The sequence below is a fragment of the Schistocerca serialis genome, chromosome 6 (genome assembly GCF_023864345.2).
Source record: "Schistocerca serialis cubense isolate TAMUIC-IGC-003099 chromosome 6, iqSchSeri2.2, whole genome shotgun sequence".
Classification (NCBI taxonomy): domain Eukaryota; kingdom Metazoa; phylum Arthropoda; class Insecta; order Orthoptera; family Acrididae; genus Schistocerca; species Schistocerca serialis.
The window spans coordinates 550696566-550714171 of record NC_064643.1 but is presented as its reverse complement, the minus strand read 5'-3'; the positions used below and the strand labels follow the sequence as shown (position 1 = coordinate 550714171).

At 45.1% G+C, this 17606-nt stretch overlaps 1 protein-coding gene across 1 annotated transcript in view; it reads left to right on the top strand.

The window, feature by feature from the left end:
- Positions 1-17606, top strand: part of LOC126484979 (uncharacterized) — a 184600-nt gene that overhangs the window by 103000 nt on the left and 63994 nt on the right. The window contains exon 2 of the mRNA XM_050108584.1: positions 6545-6724. Within this exon, the coding sequence (XP_049964541.1) occupies positions 6545-6724 (180 nt within the window). The remainder of the gene's footprint in view (positions 1-6544; positions 6725-17606) is intronic.

Sequence of the window (17606 nt, the reverse complement as noted above, 5' to 3'; positions counted from 1 at the left end):
ACTTACATGGCCGCCGACGGTGTGTACTGTGCTAAGCTACATTGACACTGGCTTGCCTTCTGGGCGGTTCACGTTTTTTTGTCAGGCTGTATAGGTCTGTAGTTCTTGCCACTGTCTGTGACCGTCGGTGACGACCTTCTTTCATTCTTGCCGAAGTAGTATTGCGCCCCGCGCTAACAGGAACGTAAATTTTAAGCGTATAAAGGATTGAAGAAGAATTGTCCTGTGCTCTCGCAACCAGAAGCAGTTCGCTTTTCGCACGAGTTCCGCACACACGGCGTTTGAGCTCCCACAAGGAAGTTTTATAAAAGCGAAGTGGCGCGCTGCGCGAAATAATGGCGAGAGCAAGGCGACGCGCCACGGCAGGTCGGCTGCCGGCTGCTCGCTGCGGAATGACGTGCGCTGATTAACGAGCGCGGGGATATGAACTGGCAGCCGCGCGGCTCAAAAGCGCCACGGCGGTCCTTTGTGCAGCGCTCGCTGCCTGATTGTTCGCCACCGGCAAATCCGGTACCGAGCGCGCCGACAAAGGCCGCGCCGGATTTCGCAGTATCATTACGTTTCCCGAAAGCAAACTCTGAGCAGGTTGTCAGCGAAAGTTTCATTTAACCATTCTTTCTAGGGAATCGCACTGAAAGGGGAAACTGCTTTTACTCTCAGAGAAAAAGTCGACGAGTGATGCCTCGCTCTTTAATAAACCAGTAATATCCCTGATAACCGAAGTTTTTCCATTATGTACTTACAATGTAAACGAGGCTGTGTAGCTGGGCGTATCAGCGCTATCTTGTGGGCGACCAGTGTCAGTGATCGCGGCTGTCCTAGCGCAGCCAATCACAACCTTCACAGTGTGCATAAATCATTTAAATAAATTAATTAGAACATTGTTATGTCGAACTGTTGTAATCACTCCAAAGACGCCCTTCATGCATCTCTCAACATTATCTTGTACAAGTGTCTTCGTCTCCGAATAGCTATTACAACCTTCGAGCCGGCCGAGGTGGCCGAGCGGTTAAAGGCGCTGCAGTCTGGAACCGCAGGACCGCTACGGTCGCAGGTTCGAATCCTGCCTCGGGCATGGATGTGTGTGATGTCCTTAGGTTAGTTAGGTATAAGTAGTTGTAAGTTCCAGGGGACTGATGACTTCAGGAGTTAAGTCCCATAGTGCTCAGAGCCATTTGAACCATTTGAACAACCTTCTAGGGGCATCCTATAAATAATACAACACTTTTTTATCTCAGCCTGTTTCTGTTGAAACAATGCGAAATTTGCTGTGGGAAATCGTGGAATAGTCCCGCTTCAACCTCTATACTATCGTGAAGTTCCGATAGCTGGTGGCGCTAGAACTAGCCTTCAAAATGGCGTCTGTAACGGAGGTACGTTCCAAGTAAAGAGCTGTCACTGAGTTTCTTTTGGCGGCAACTGAGCATTGCAATTATTAGTAGGCGCTTGCAGAATGTCTATGGAGACCTGGTAGTGAACAAAAGCACGGTGAGTTGTTGGGCAAGGCATCTGTTATCATCGCAACAAGTTCGCGCTAACCTGTCTGACCCCCAGCTTGCCGACCGTCCGCACACAGCTGTGACTCCTGCAGTGTTGGAACGTGCGGACACTCTCATTCGAACTGATCGGCGAATCACAATCAAACATCTCGCTGGTGTCCGCCTGCTTAGCTGGGTGGTAACATGCTTGCCTCCCGTGCAGCGGACCCGGGTTCGATTTCCGGCCGGGTTGGAAATTTTCTCCGTTCGTGGACTGGGTGTTGTGTTGTCCTCATCATCATTTCATCCTCATCATCGGCGCGCAAGTCGCCCAGTGTGGCGTCGAGTGAAATAAGACTTGCACGTGGCGGCCGAACTTCCCCGCATGGGGACCTCTCGGTCAACGATGCCAAACGCTCATTTCATCGCCATACTCTCATTTCATTTTTACCTCGCTGGTAAATCGGACGTCTTTCTTGGTAGTGCTGACACAGTCGTCCACCAGTTGGGGTGTTCAAAGGTGTGTGCCGCTGGGATCCTCATATCCTAAAAGAAGACCTTAAAGAGCAACGATGTACCATCTGTGCGGAATTGCTTGAGCATTACCAGACTGATCGTGACAGTTGCTTGTCGAACTTGGTCACGGGCAATGAAATATGGCTTCATCGCTTCGAACCGGAAAAAATGGAAATTAATGGAGTGGTACCATACCACCTCTCTTCTGAAGAAAAAGTTCAAAGTCACACCATCGACCAGTGAAGCCATGACTACGGTCTTCTGTGACTCTGACTGGGTTGTTCCGTTTGAAGTCCTCCCCCACGGTGCAACGATCAACTCTGAAGCGTACCGTTCCACCCTCAGAAATTGAAGGAACGTCTTCAGCGTGTTTGTCACCACACAGATGCAAACGAGCGTCTCCCTTTCCATGACAACGCAAAGCCTCACACAAATCTGCGCACCCGAGAGAAGCTCAGAAAACTTCATCGGACTGTTCTTCATCATCCACCCTACAGCTTGGATCTCGCACATACCGATTTCCAGCCGGCCGCTGTAACGGGAGTCACAGGATAAAATATTTGCGTAATTTACGTGTACATCATGCCAGAGACGAAGGCCTACTGTTAGGAATATACCGACTCAAGCGACCAGGAAAAACTGGAGCTGTTAAAGCCAGGTATGAGGAGCACCTGTTGGGTGAAATGGTCGTATGGCATCGTTGGCCGGGAGGCCCCATGCAGGGGAGTTCGGCCGCCGTATTGCAAGTCCTCTTTAGGTGTCGCCACAGCGGCGACTTGCGAGTCAATGATGATGAAAATGATGACGAAGGACACACAACACCCAGTCCCCTGCCTGGAGTCGAACCCGGGCTCCCGGCGTGGTAGGCGGTAATGCTACCGCTACGCTACGGAGGCGGACAATACAGCTAACACACACCATAACATAGACGAGTAAGGGTTTTGGTCGACCTTAGGGAAGAAGAACGATATTGCAGTGCCTGTGTCATTCTGAATTACGATGCAGAGTTCTTCGGAAATGCATGTATAAGGACGACCATCAGCTATAGAATGGAATGACGACAATGAAAATTTGTGCCGGACCGGGACTCGAAACCGATTTTTGCGCTTATCGCGAGCCGTCGCCTTACCATTTGGCTATACGTGCACGACTCACGGCCAAACCCAAACTTCCATATGTCGTCAACCAAGCTTCTACGACCTGTACTTGTACATTCATTATATATATTCCCGTACAGGTCAGGCGCTGTACTTGAAAGTCGCTTGCCCAGTATCGGCAGATAAATACGATATTATATGACCATTTTGGTTGATCAGGTCCATTTGATGGTACAATGTTCCTCAATAGTGATGCTCGCATAGTCCAGGGCTGGCTTTGTGAGCACGAGGATTAATTGTCGCATGTCTCCTGGCCCTCACAGTCTCTAGATGTCAATATTATTGAGTGTTTGTGATCTAGTTTGGAGAGAAGTGTGCCTGATCACGACCCACCTACATCATCGTTAGCTGAATATGTCACTGTTTTGTGGGAAGAATTGCATTAGATCCCCTTCAAACCTATACAAGACCTTTATTTATCCATCCCTAGACAACTGTAAGTTGTTTTGAATGCCAACAGTTTTTCTACTCCGTACTGGGCACGCTTATGTGTTACGTTATATGTAGCCATGTAAATATTAGAGCGATAGCAGTAGGAAAAAATTAAGACAAGGAATAATAGTATCACAGAGACTGCAAAATTAGATCATTGGTTAGAACAGACGAAAAAGAAAAAAATAATAGTTCTCCGGAAAGACTGACGTAAACGTTTTTCTGTACAGGGAGCGGCAAAATGATCTGACGGTTTTTGCCGCCTCACAGTTCAGCGAGTAGGTGGGGGGGGGTGGGGGGGGGGGGGGAAACGGCATTTTAGAGCCTACATGTGGACATTTTTAGTAGCCATGGAGCAGTGGTCGGTTGAGCATGGTGCATCTGTTGTCGACGCGTTTTTAAAAGTGGCGATTCCTGTGTTGCTGTGCATCGGCAGTTCCGTAGGCGTTTTAATTTAGGTCCACGAGGAGAAGTTCCGGCTCGCGACACAGTTATGCTGTGGATGAGTAACTTCAGAGCTATCGGTTCAGCGTTGAAACGGGAGTCGACTGGCCGCCCAAGATCAGCCCGGACGGCAGTGAATATCGATAGAGTAAGAGAAACTGTGGAAGCCAGTCCTCGGCGGCCGACACGTAAACAAGGTGCAGCTTTGCATACGTCTGACCGCTCGGTAAGACCACTTTTGCGGTTCGATCTGCTTTTCCATCCATACAAAATGGCTATTACTGAGCAGTTGAAGCCCAATTACTATGCAAAGCGAAAAGCATTTTCAGAGCAGTTGATTGATTTGATGACAGATGAAAAAATTTTCATAATGATCGACAAGGCGCATTTTCATCTGGACGGTTGTGTAAAGAAACAGAACTTTTGTTATTGCTCAGCTAAAAACCCTGAAGAACTGCATGAACGTCCTCTGAGTAGTTCTAAGGTCACTGTTCGGGCTGGCCGCCGTGGCCGAGCAGTTCTAGGCCCTCAGTCCGGAACCGCACAGCTGCTACGGTTGCAGGTTCGAATGCTGCCTCGGGGATGGATGTGTTTGATGCGCTTAGGTTAGTTAGGTTTAAGTAGTTGTAAATCTAGGGGACTGGTGACCTCAGATATTAAATCACATAGTGCTCAGAGCCATTTGAACCATCACTGTTTGGTGTGGTGTAACAAAAACTTTTGTTGTTGCTCCATAATTTTTCTAGGAGGGTGGTCAATTTGTTCTGGTCAATTCGCAATGTTATCTGTTTATGTTACGAAGCTTCCTGACCCCTGAACTTCCGAGAAAACGCTTACTGCGCAGTAGAATGTGGTTCCAGCAGGATGGGACAACGGCCCATACAGCCAATGAGGTGATGGAGTTTTTGGAAAAGTAAATTTCGTGGCGCAGTAATCTCGCGTTTCGGGGATATTCCATGGCCTGCATGCTTCCCTGATGTAAGCGTTCGTGATTTTTTCCTTGTGGGGTTCCTTGAAATCATGAGTCTACACAAACAAGCCCCGCACATTAGGCGAACTTAAAATGGCTATAACTCAAGAAATCGTCAACCTGTCTTCCCCAATGTTAGGGAATGTTTTCGACAGTTTTGGTGCGAGACTGGAAGAGTACTCGCCGGCCGGGGTGGCCTAGTGGTTCTAGACGCTACAGTCTGGAACCGCGCGATCGCTACGGTCGCAGGTCGAATCGTGCGTCGGGCATGGATGTGTGTGCTGTCCTTAGCTTAGTTAGGTTTAAGTAGTTCTAAGTTCTAGGGGACTGATGACCTCAGAAGTTAAGTCCCATAGTGGTCAGAGCCATTTGAACCATTTTTTTTTTGGAAGAGTGCTTCATCTTCAAATCTAAAACTGATGAAATCGGTTGTTCCAATGTTATTTTGTTTAATTTCCATTAACACCAATACCATTTTTTATCACCTTAACATTTGTGTTATTTGTACTTTAAAACTGTCAGATCATTTTGCCGCTCCCAGTAAGTGACGGCCCATTGTTATTATGAAAAAAAATTAACTAAAATAATTAAATAAATAAATAAGTTCCATTAAATTGTGATGGACATATGTAATCGGTATATTTATTTGGAGTTTCTGTGCGCACTAAATGTCTTGGGGTGAAGATTTCGCTGTGGTCCTGTTAAGGGGGGCAGGACGTCAAACGGGCCGACTTGGGGCAGAAGAGGCACCACAGGACATTTTAATTTCTACAGTCTATACTTATACAAATAAATTCATAAAACCTTGTAAGCATGACCAGGAAGGATTCAGGATTCACACTCGTAACAGTGGAAGTTCAAAAACATACAAAAATATTTTTTTTACATGTCAAATTCCATTATTTTTTCACTTACTATTGGCTCCATTTGTTGCTATAGGTACACTTTTCTTCATACGTAAGGGAGATTCTTCGATGAATTTCGCACAGTGTACAAACCATACTTACAGGTGTATGAAACTCCAGAATTTTCCAAATCCATTGAAAACTGCGGTAAAACTTCAGATAATTAACAATAGAATTTGAGTTTTTTCTAAACATGAAATCTGCAGTATAACAGCTCATTCATTTTTTTGTAAATTAAAGATATTCTAGAGTTTAATGCACCTGTAAGTATGGTTTCTATTCTGTGCACAATTCATCGAAGAATCTCTCTTACTTATGAATAGAAGTGTACCTATAGCAACAAATGCAACCAATAGTAAGTGAAAAAATGATGAAATTTCACATGCAAATAAAATTTATTTTGTTAATTTTTTCAACTTCCACTGCTACGAGAGTGAATCCTGAGTCCTTCCTGGTCATGCTGACAACGTTTTATGAATTTAATTGTAAAAGTATAGACAGTGAAAATTAAAATGTCTTATGGTGCCTCTCCTGTCCCGAGTTGGCCCGTTTGACGTCCTACCCCCCTTAAGGAGATGCGCTTGCGCTCAGATTTGAGGTGCTGGTGGACTGTGAGTGAGCTGTTTGTGCGGCGGTGTGCAGGTGCTGTTCCTGGTGGCGGCCGTGGTGTTCCTGTCCTCGGAGCTGTGCCCGCGCGCCCCGGACTGGTACGTCTGGCTGTACCCCACGGCCGCCTTCCTGACTGCGGCGCTCACCATCTGCACGTACATCTTCTACGTGCTGGGCGTCGCCGAGGACGAACCCGACCACTGGGTCCGGGCGGTGAGTCCACCTGCCGCCGTCTCAGCAACACCACGACTCTGTTGTACGGGGGTATTCTAAATGATGGACCCATTTTCAAAAATTCGTGTGTATTCAAGTACAAATCCAAGATGAACAAGCTTTATATAAGGGTAATCCCAAAAGTCCCCCCCCCCCCCCCCCCCATGAACCATGGACCTTGCCGTTGGTGGGGAAGCTTGCGTGCCTCAGCGATACAGATAGCCGTACCGTAGGTGCAACCACAATCGAGGGGTATCTGTTGAGAGGCCAGACAGACGTGTGGTTCCTGAAGAGGGGCAGCAGCCTTTCCAGTAGTTGCAAGGCCAACAGTCTGGATGATTGACTGATCTCGCCTTGTAACAATAACCAAAACGGCCTTGCTGTGCTGGTACTGCGAACGGCTGAAAGCAAGGGGAAACTATGGCCGTAATTTTTCCCGAGGGCATGCAGCTTTACTGTATGGTTAAATGATGATGGCGTCCTCTTGGGTAAAATATTCCGGAGGTAAAATAGTCCCCCATTCGGAACTCCGGACGGGGACTACTCAAGAGGATGTCGTTATCACGAGAAAGAAAACTGGCGTTCTACGGATCGGAGCGTGGAATGTCAGATCCCTTAATCGGGCAGGTAGGTTAGAAAATTTAAAAAGGGAAATGGATATGTTAAAATTAGATATAGTGGGAATTAGTGAAGTTCGGTGGCAGGAGGAACAAGACTTGTGGTCAGGTGACTACAGGGTTATAAACACAAAATCAAATAGGGGTAATGCAGGAGTAGGTCTAATAATGAATACGAAAATAGGAATGCGGGTAAGCTACTACAAACAGCATAGTGAACGCATTATTGTGGCCAAGATAGATACGAAGTCCACACCTACTACAGTAGTACAAGTTTATATGCCAACTAGCTCTGCAGATAACGAAGAAATTGAAGAAATGTATAATGAAATAAAAGAAATTATTCAAATTGTGAAGGGAGACGAAAATTTAATAGTCATGGGTGACTGGAATTCGAGTGTAGGAAAAGGGAGAGAAGGAAACATAGTAGGTGAATATGGATTGGGGCTAAGAAATGAAAGAGGAAGCCGCCTGGTAGAATTTTGCACAGAGCACAACTTAATCATAGCTAACACTTGGTTTAAGAATCATGAAAGAAGGTTGTATACATGGAAGAACCCTGGAGATACTAAAAGCTATCAGATAGATTATATAATGGTAAGACAGAGATTTAGGAACCAGGTTTTAAATTGTAAGTCATTTCCAGGGGCAGATGTGGACTCTGACCACAATCTATTGGTTATGACCTGTAGATTAAAACTGAAGAAACTGCAAAAAGGTGGGAATTTAAGGAGATGGGACCTGGATAAACTGAAAGAACCAGAGGTTGTACAGAGTTTCAGGGAGAGTATAAGGGAACAATTGACAGGAATGGGGGAAAGAAATACAGTAGAAGAAGAATGGGTGGCTTTGAGAGATGAAGTAGCGAAGGCAGCAGAGGATCAAGTAGGTAAAAAGACGAGGGCTAGTAGAAATCCTTGGGCAACAGAAGAAATATTGAATTTAATTGATGAAAGGAGAAAATATAAAAATGCAGTAAATGAAGCAGGCAAAAAGGAATACAAACGTCTCAAAAATGAGATCGACAGGAAGTGCAAAATGGCTAAGCAGGGATGGCTAGAGGACAAATGTAAGAATGTAGAGGCCTATCTCACTAGGGGTAAGATAGATACTGCCTACAGGAAAATTAAAGACACCTTTGGAGATAAGAGAACGACTTGTATGAATATCAAGAGCTCAGATGGAAACCCAGTTCTAAGCAAAGAAGGGAAAGCAGAAAGGTGGAAGGAGTATATAGAGGGTCTATACAAGGGCGATGTACTTGAGGACAATATTCTGGAAATGGAAGAGGATGTAGATGAAGATGAAATGGGAGATATGATACTGCGTGAAGAGTTTGACAGAGCACTGAAAGACCTGAGTCGAAACAAGGCCCCCGGAGTAGACAACATTCCATTGGAACTACTGACGGCCTTGGGAGAGCCAGCCCTGACAAAACTCTACTATCTGGTGAGCAAGATGTATGAAACAGGCGAAATACCCTCAGACTTCAAGAAGAATATAATAATTCCAATCCCAAAGAAAGCAGGTGTTGACAGATGTGAAAATTACCGAACTATCAGTTTAATAAGTCACAGCTGCAAAATACTAACACGAATTCTTTACAAACGAATGGAAAAACTAGTAGAAGCAGACCTCGGGGAAGATCAGTTTGGATTCCGTAGAAACACTGGAACACGTGAGGCAATACTGACCTTACGACTTATCTTAGAAGAAAGATTAAGGAAAGGCAAACCTACGTTTCTAGCATTTGTAGACTTAGAGAAAGCTTTTGACAATGTTGACTGGAATACTCTCTTTCAAATTCTAAAGGTGGCAGGGGTAAAATACAGGGAGCGAAGGGCTATTTACAATTTGTACAGAAACCAGATGGCAGTTATAAGAGTCGAGGGACATGAAAGGGAAGCAGTGATTGGGAAGGGAGTAAGACAGGGTTGTAGCCTCTCCCCGATGTTGTTCAATCTGTATATTGAGCAAGCAGTAAAGGAAACAAAAGAAAAATTCGGAGTAGGTATTAAAATTCATGGAGAAGAAATAAAAACTTTGAGGTTCGCCGATGACATTGTAATTCTGTCAGAGACAGCAAAGGACTTGGAAGAGCAGTTGAACGGAATGGACAGTGTCTTGAAAGGAGGATATAAGATGAACATCAACAAAAGCAAAACAAGGATAATGGAATGTAGTCGAATTAAGTCGGGTGATGCTGAGGGAATTAGATTAGGAAATGAGACACTTAAAGTAGTAAAGGAGTTTTGCTATTTGGGGAGCAAAATAACTGATGATGGTCGAAGTAGAGGGGATATAAAATGTAGACTGGCAATGGCAAGGAAAGCGTTTCTGAAGAAGAGAAATTTGTTAACATCGAGTATAGATTTAAGTGTCAGGAAGTCATTTCTGAAAGTATTTGTATGGAGTGTAGCCATGTATGGAAGTGAAACATGGACGATAAATAGTTTGGACAAGAAGAGAATAGAAGCTTTCGAAATGTGGTGCTACAGAAGAATGCTGAAGATTAGATGTGTAGATCACATAACTAATGAGGAAGTATTGAATAGGATTGGGGAGAAGAGAAGTTTGTGGCACAACTTGACCAGAAGAAGGGATCGGTTGGTAGGACATGTTCTGAGGCATCAAGGGATCACCAATTTAGTATTGGAGGGCAGCGTGGAGGGTAAAAATCGTAGAGGGAGACCAAGAGATGAATACACTAAACAAATTCAGAAGGATGTAGGTTGCAGTAGGTATTGGGAGATGAAGCAGCTTGCACAAGATAGAGTAGCATGGAGAGCTGCATCAAACCAGTCTCAGGACTGAAGACCACAACAACAACAATCCCAAAAGTAAGGTCTCCTATTTTTTTTTTTATAAGTACAGAACACTGTTTGTGTGGCAGTTGGTCACACTGTTATGAAGAGTGCTTCACGCGCTGTGTGTAAACATGCGCACGCCGAGCTGAGTCGCTGTCTTGGCTTGGCAGCCGTTGAGAATGGAGCTCCCGTTGGATGTTACCGCCAAGTGCGAATTGCTCGCAGTTATTCGGTTTTTGAACGCAAAGGGCACTGCCCCAATTGAGGGTTGGATTGGGTTGTTTGGGGAAGGAGACCAGACAGCGAGGTCATCGGTCTCATCGGATGAGGGAAGGAACTCGGCCGTGCCCTTTCAAAGGAACATCTCGGCATTTGCCTGGAGCGATTTAGGGAAATCACGGAAAACCCAAATCAGGATGTCCGGACGCGGGATTGAACCGTCGTCCTCCCGAATGCGAGTCCAGTGTCTAACCACTGCGCCACCTCGCTCGGTGCACTGCGCCGATTGAAATCCATCGCCAATTGACGGAAGTTTATGGTGAGTCGTGCATGGATGTCAAAAATATACGTAAGTAGCGTAGAGAGTTTGCGGCTCGTCGGTCCCAAGTTCACGACGAACTAAGGAGCGGGACACCGTCAAGTTCTGAGGACACAGTGTTAAAGTTTGAGCAAAACATGCGTGAAGATCGGCAGATCACCCTGGATGATCTCTGCACGTTGGTTCCTAAGGTTTCCCGACGGACCGCTCACAGAATTTTAACGGAAAAATTTGAACTACCGGAAGGTGTGCGGAAGATGGGTGCCACGCATGCTGACTAAGGACCACATGCGGCAACGAGTTGATGCTTCCCGCGCATTTCTTCACCGCCTTGCAGCCGAACAGGACAACTTTCTGGACTGAACTGTCACGGGTGACGAAACCTGGACATACCACTTTACACCTAAGACAAAGCAACAATAAAGCCAGTGGCGGCATCTTTCTTCGCTAAAGCCGCGGAAATTCGTTCAAATGGCTCTGAGCACTATGGGACTCAACTTCTGACGTCATTAGTCCCCTAGAACTTAGAACTAGTTAAACCTATCTAACCTAAGGACATCACACACATCCATGCCCGAGGCAGCATTCGAACCTGCGATCGTAGCGGTCTCGCGGTTCCAGACTGCAGCGCCTAGAACCGCACGGCCACTTCGGCCGGCGCCGCGGAAATTCAAACAAACACAGTCTGCCGGTAAAATCATGACAACCGTTTTTTGTGATCGGAAAGGGGTGTTGTTGGTCGACTTTATGCCCACTGGGACCACAATTAGCGCTGACAGGTACTGTGAGACTCTGAAAAAACTCAAACGGACAATTCAGAACTGGAGAAGAGGAATATTGAGCAAGGGCGTACACATTCTTCATGACAACGCTCGCTCACACATCGATCGGCAAACCGTTGCTCTCCTGCAACAGTTTCAGTGGAACAAGATCACCCACCCACCCTGTAATCTGCGCCCAGTGACTAGCACCTGTTCCCTAGGTTAAAAGAACATTTTGCCGGAAAGCGATTCAGCTCCGACGACGAGGTGAAAGAAGAGGTTCATAACTTTCTGAACAGCATGGCTGCGAGCTGGTATGACATGGGCATACAAAAACTGCCACAGCGCCTACAAAAATGCATCGACAGAAATGTCGAAAAATAACTAAATGTTCAAGCTGTAAACTGATGTAAACCATTGTAGAAATAAACAGGTCTATGTACTTATAAAAAAAATAGGAGACCTTACTTTTGGGATTACCCTCGTCCTAACGAAAAGAGGAGGTTTCAAAGTCTTTGGCGGGCGGCGGCGAGCGGGAGGTGATGGTAACAGAAGCGGTCAGTTGAGTTGGCGCCGCAAGAGGGCTGTTATTCCGTTTCACTGTGAGTTGTGAGTGAGATGGCGACTGTGGAGCACAAAGTTCTCTGCGTTATTGAGTTCGCGAAAAGTGAGGCGCAAATTGCAGTGTAGCGAGCATTTCCTACCAAATTCGGTATTCAACTACCAACTTTCAAAAGCATTTGCGGTTGGTTTAAGCAATTTAAACAGACTGGGAATGTATGCAAAGGGAAAAGCTCAGGCCCGCATTTGTCAGAGAATTCAAGAAATTTTTGTGCGCAGTCCCAGCGAGTCTACCAATAGAGCCAGTCGAGAACTGTATGGAAAGTTCTGAGACGGCGTTTGCTGTACAAGCCCTACTGAGTACAACATGCGCAGGCTCTCAACCCCAATGACAAAGAGAAGCGTCTCGCATTTTGTGGTTAAGTGCTAGAAAAGGTGGAGAACGACGCATTTCTGCAGCGTGTGATTTTTAGCGATGAAGCGACGTTCCACCTTAAGGGAAAAGTCAACAGACGCAATGTTCGTGTATCGGAATTGTTAAGGCTTTCGTGGCCACTTGTTGACAAACTACCTATTGGCACCTGTCTCGGGTTCTTCGGCAATGGAGGGTGAAGTTTTGACAAAGCCAGCCACTCGTGCTGGCGAAACGTCAGTAAAATCATTAGATGAACGTCGGCCGAAGAACCCGAGACAGGAACCAATAGGCAGTTTGTTCGCGTATCGGGTTTGGAAAATCCACATTCACCATTGCAACACAAAAGAGATTCACCGAAGATCAACGTGTTCTGTGCTGTATCCCGTACAAAGGTTTACGGGCCATTTTTCTTTGCGGAAAGAGCTGTAACGGGAATCACGTACCTGGACATGTTGGAGCAATGGTTGTTCCCTCAAGTTATGGAAGATTCTGAACGATCTGCAGAACCGGATCACTCAGTAGCAGCAGATACGCTTTCGCGTGTGTGGGACGCGTTTGGCTGCTGTGTCGATGTTTGCTGTGTAGTCAACGGTGGCCACATTGAACATTTATCACACTTCTAATTATTAAATAATTATTAAAAACTAATTAATTACAAACTATTCAATTTATTAAACTGATATCAAACATTATGAAAAAAAACTATGAAACTTCCTCTTTTTATTGCTATAAAGCTTGTTCATTTTGGATTTGCACTTGAATAAATGCAAAGTTTTGAAAATTGGTCCATGATTTAGAATAACCCTGTAGTTTCAGTAGAATTAGGATTACCATAGCTCTACAGGGCACGTACCCAGATGCTGAATTACGAAATGCCTACCAAGTATCAGACATTATGAAACTTCCTGGCAGATTAAAACTGTGTGCCCGACCGAGACTCGAACTCGGGACCTTTGCCAGACATTATGTCCTTCCCTCAAAACCTTGGTGGAATTTGTATGTGCTGTCACGCCCGACATTGTTTCAGCACTACACATCCCTTTCTACCCAAGAAAATTCGGGGACACAATGCAGTTATCTTTTTTCTTGACAGTCGCGTTGAATCGAAATGTGTACTTTATACCTCCAGGTTCGTTCTAGTAGCCCTGCAGAAAGTCTCCAAATTGGGTTGTGTGGAAATGGTTCTCAGCACTATGGGACTTAACATCTGTGGTCATCAGTCCCCTAGAACTTAGAACTACTTAAACCTAACTAACCTAAGGACATCACACACATCCATGCCCGAGGCAGGATTCGAACCTGTGACCGTAGCAGTCGCGCGGTTCCGGACTGAGCGCCTAGAACCGCGAGACCACCGCGGCCGGCGGTTGTGTGAAATGAATGGAAGTAAATCGTACAATGCCGCTAGTTTCAGTGAAATACACAGGTGCGCAAGACTAACAACGAGGGATACTTTACACTGAAATGAATGCCCTAGCTGCATACAGCCGTTGATATAAGTCAACGGGGACTGTTGAAAATGTGTGACCCGATCAGGACTTGAACCTGGGATCTCCTGCTTACATGGCAGACGCTCTATCCATCTTAGCCCCCGAGGACACAGAGGATAGTGCGACTGCAGGGACTTATATCTGACACGCCTCCCGTGAGACCCACATTCGCAACTTATTGTCCCGCACTATATTCATAGTGCCGCTGCCCATTATACTCATTACTCGTGACTTTACTGCCGATTCCCGCAAGAGTTCTGGCACTGTTTGTGCATTTGCACAGAAGAAGATGGCCAAATGGCCTGTGAGCCTTAATTATATATATATAAAGATGGTACCTGTTCTTTCGAACATGTCCGAAAGAACAGGTACCATCTTCATATATATAGTTAAGGCTCACCATTTGACTATCTCCTTCTGTGCAGATGCACAGATACGGACATGTCCAAAAGAACAGGTACCATCTTCATATAGAAAGTTACTTTCTCGTTATCTGTCATTGCCAAGTAGCACAGTTCTATGAAAACTGAACCACATACAGAAAGAACTGCTACAGTATGTACAGAAGGTTAACGAAGTGAATACACAGTTTGAAGAACGGAAATGACACATTTACTCAAAGACAATAATTACTGTACTCTGACGTCACTACGATTTATGATTGTTCCCTAGACATCACAAAAGTCGGACAGGATTCTTAATAGCGTGTGTGCTCACTATGGATGGCAATGCATGTCCTGGAACGTGAGCGATGTTGGGTACGAGGTTGGTAAGTATTTCTTGTGGTAGGCCGGTCCATTCTTCCTCCAGCGCAGTTGATAACCTCTGGATAATCGCGTGGAGGCGCCGCAGTACGTCTCCCTGACACATTCCACACGTGCTCGGCGGGGTTTAAGTCGGGGGAATGTCCGGCCAGTCCATTCGAGGCATATCCTCTCGTTCCAAGCGCTGCTTCACTTGCACAGTTGCGACGACGTTTCTCGGCGCATTACGTGTATCCATTTTCCGCCGTATGACTGTACGTCCAGCGTTATGTAACATGACCGTTTTGGTGGATCAGATGTTATGGTATGGTAAGGCATAATGTTGCATGCCCCCTCCCCCACCCCCTCCCCTCCCCCATGAACCATACACACTGCTGTTGATGGGGTGGCTTGTGTGCCTCACCTATATGGATGCAACCATATCGGACGGGTATCTGTTGAGAGGCAAGACAAGCGTGTGGTTCCTGAAGAGCGGCAGCAGCCTTTTCAATATTTGCAGGGGGCAACAATCTGGATGATTGACTGATCTGGTGTTGCAACAGGAACTAAAACAGCCTTGCTGTGCTGGTACTGCGAGCGAGCGAATGCAAGGGGAAACTACAGCAGTAGTTTTTTCTGGGGGCTTGTCGGTTAAATAATGATGGCATCGTCTTGGGTAAAATATTTCGCAGGCAAAATAGCCCCCCGTTCGTATCTACGGACGGCGACTGCTCAGGGGTATGTCATCGTCAGGACAAACGAAACGCGTTCTACAGATCTGAGCGTGGAATGTCAGATCCCTTAATCGTGCAGGTAGGTTAGAAAATTTAAAAAAGTCAATGAATAGGTTGATGTTAGATATAGAGGGGATTAGTGAAGTTCGGTGGCAGGAGGAAAAACGGCTTCTGGTTAAATGAATACAGGGTTTTAAATACTGTATCAGATAAGGGCAATGCAGGAGTAAGTTCAATAATGTATAAGAAAACAGGAATGCGGGTGAGCTACGAAGGACAGCATAGTGAACGCACTATCGTGCCAAGAGAAATGAAGCCCACATCCACCACAGTAGTACAAGTTTATATGCCAACTAGCTCCGCAGATCAAGAAGAGATTCAGTAAATATATGATGAGATAAAAGAAATTATTCAGACATTTAAAAGAGACAAAAATTTAATTCCGAAGTGGGACTGGAATTCGATAGCACGAAACGGAAGAAAAGGAAAAGTAGTAGGTAAATATCGACTGGAAGAAAGAAATGAAAGAGGAAACCGTCTGGTAGAGTGTTGGGCAGAGCATAATTTAATCATCGCTCGCATTTGGTTTAAGAATCATGAAAGAAGGTTGGATATGTGGAAGAAACGTGGAGACATCGGAACGTTTCAGATTAGCAACATAATGGTAAAACAGAAAGTTCGAAACCAGATTTTAAACTGCAAGACATTTCCAGTGGCAAATGTGGACTCTGACCACAACTTATTGACTATGAACTGTAGATTCAAACGAAGAAGTAGCAAAAAGGTACGAAATTAAGGAGATGAGACCTGGATAAGTTAAAAGAACCAGAGGTTGTTGAGAGTTTCAGAGAGAGCATTAGGCAACAATTGACAAATAGGGAGGGGGGGGGGCAGCGGAAGGTACAAGTTCTGGTATAAGCCCTTCGATAACACAACACATACTGAATTTAATTGATGAAGTAAGAGAATATAACATTGCATTAAATGAGATTGACATGAAGTGCGAAATGGCTAAGCACAAATGGCTAGAGGACAAATGTAAAGATGTAGAAGCATATATAACTAGGGGAAGGATAGATACCACCTACAGGAAAATTAAAGAGACCTTTGGAGAAAAGAGAGGCAGCTGCATTAATAACAAGAGCTCAGATGCAAAACCATTCCTAAGTAACAAAGGGAAAGCTGGAAGGCGAACGAATAATATAGAGGGTCAATACAAGGGAGATGAACTCTCAGGTACTATTATACTCGTAGAAATGGAGGAGGACGTAGATGAAGATGAGATGGGAGGTACGATATTGCGAGAAGAACTTTATAGAGCATTGAAAGACCTAAATCGAAACAAGCCCACAGGAGTAGACGACATTCCATCAGAACTGCTGATAACCTTGGGTGACCCAGCCATGACAAAACTCTTTCATCTGGTATGTATGAGACAGGCGAAATATTCTCATACTTCAAGAGTAATATAATAACTATAATGCCAAAGAAAACAAGGGTTTACGGGTGTAAATATTACCGAACTCTCAGTTCAATAAGTTACTAACATGAATTCCATACAGAAGAACGACAGAACTGGTAGAAGCCGACCTCGAGAAAGAGCAGTTTGGATTCTGGAGAAATGTAGGCACACATGATGCAGTTCCGACTCTACGACTTCTCTTACAAGATAGGTTAAGACAAGGCAAACGTTTATAGCATTTGTAGACTTAGAGGAAGATTTTGGTAACGTTGACTGGAACACTCTCTTTTAAATTCTGTTGTTAGGAGCGGTAAAATGCAGGGAGCGAAAGGCTATTTGCAAATTGTACAGAAAAACTAAAGAGCGGTTAAAAGAGTCGAGGGGCATGAAAGAGAATCAGTGGTTGAGAAGGGATTGGACAGGGTTGTATCCCAATGTTATTGAGTCTGTGCAACGAGCAAGCAGAAACCAAAGATAAATTTAGAGAAGGAACTGAAGTTTACGGAGAAGAAATAAAAACTTTGAGGTTTGCTGTTGACATCGCACATCTGTCAGAGACAGAATAGGACTTGAAAGAGCAGTTTATCAGAACGGAGAATATTTTGAAAGGTGGATACAAGATGGACAACAACAAAAAGGAAAACGAGGATAACGGAATGTAGTCAGGTGATGCTGAAGGAATTAGATTATGAAACGAGACACTTAAAGTAGTAGACGAGTTTTGCTGTTTGGTCAGTAAAATAACTGATGATGG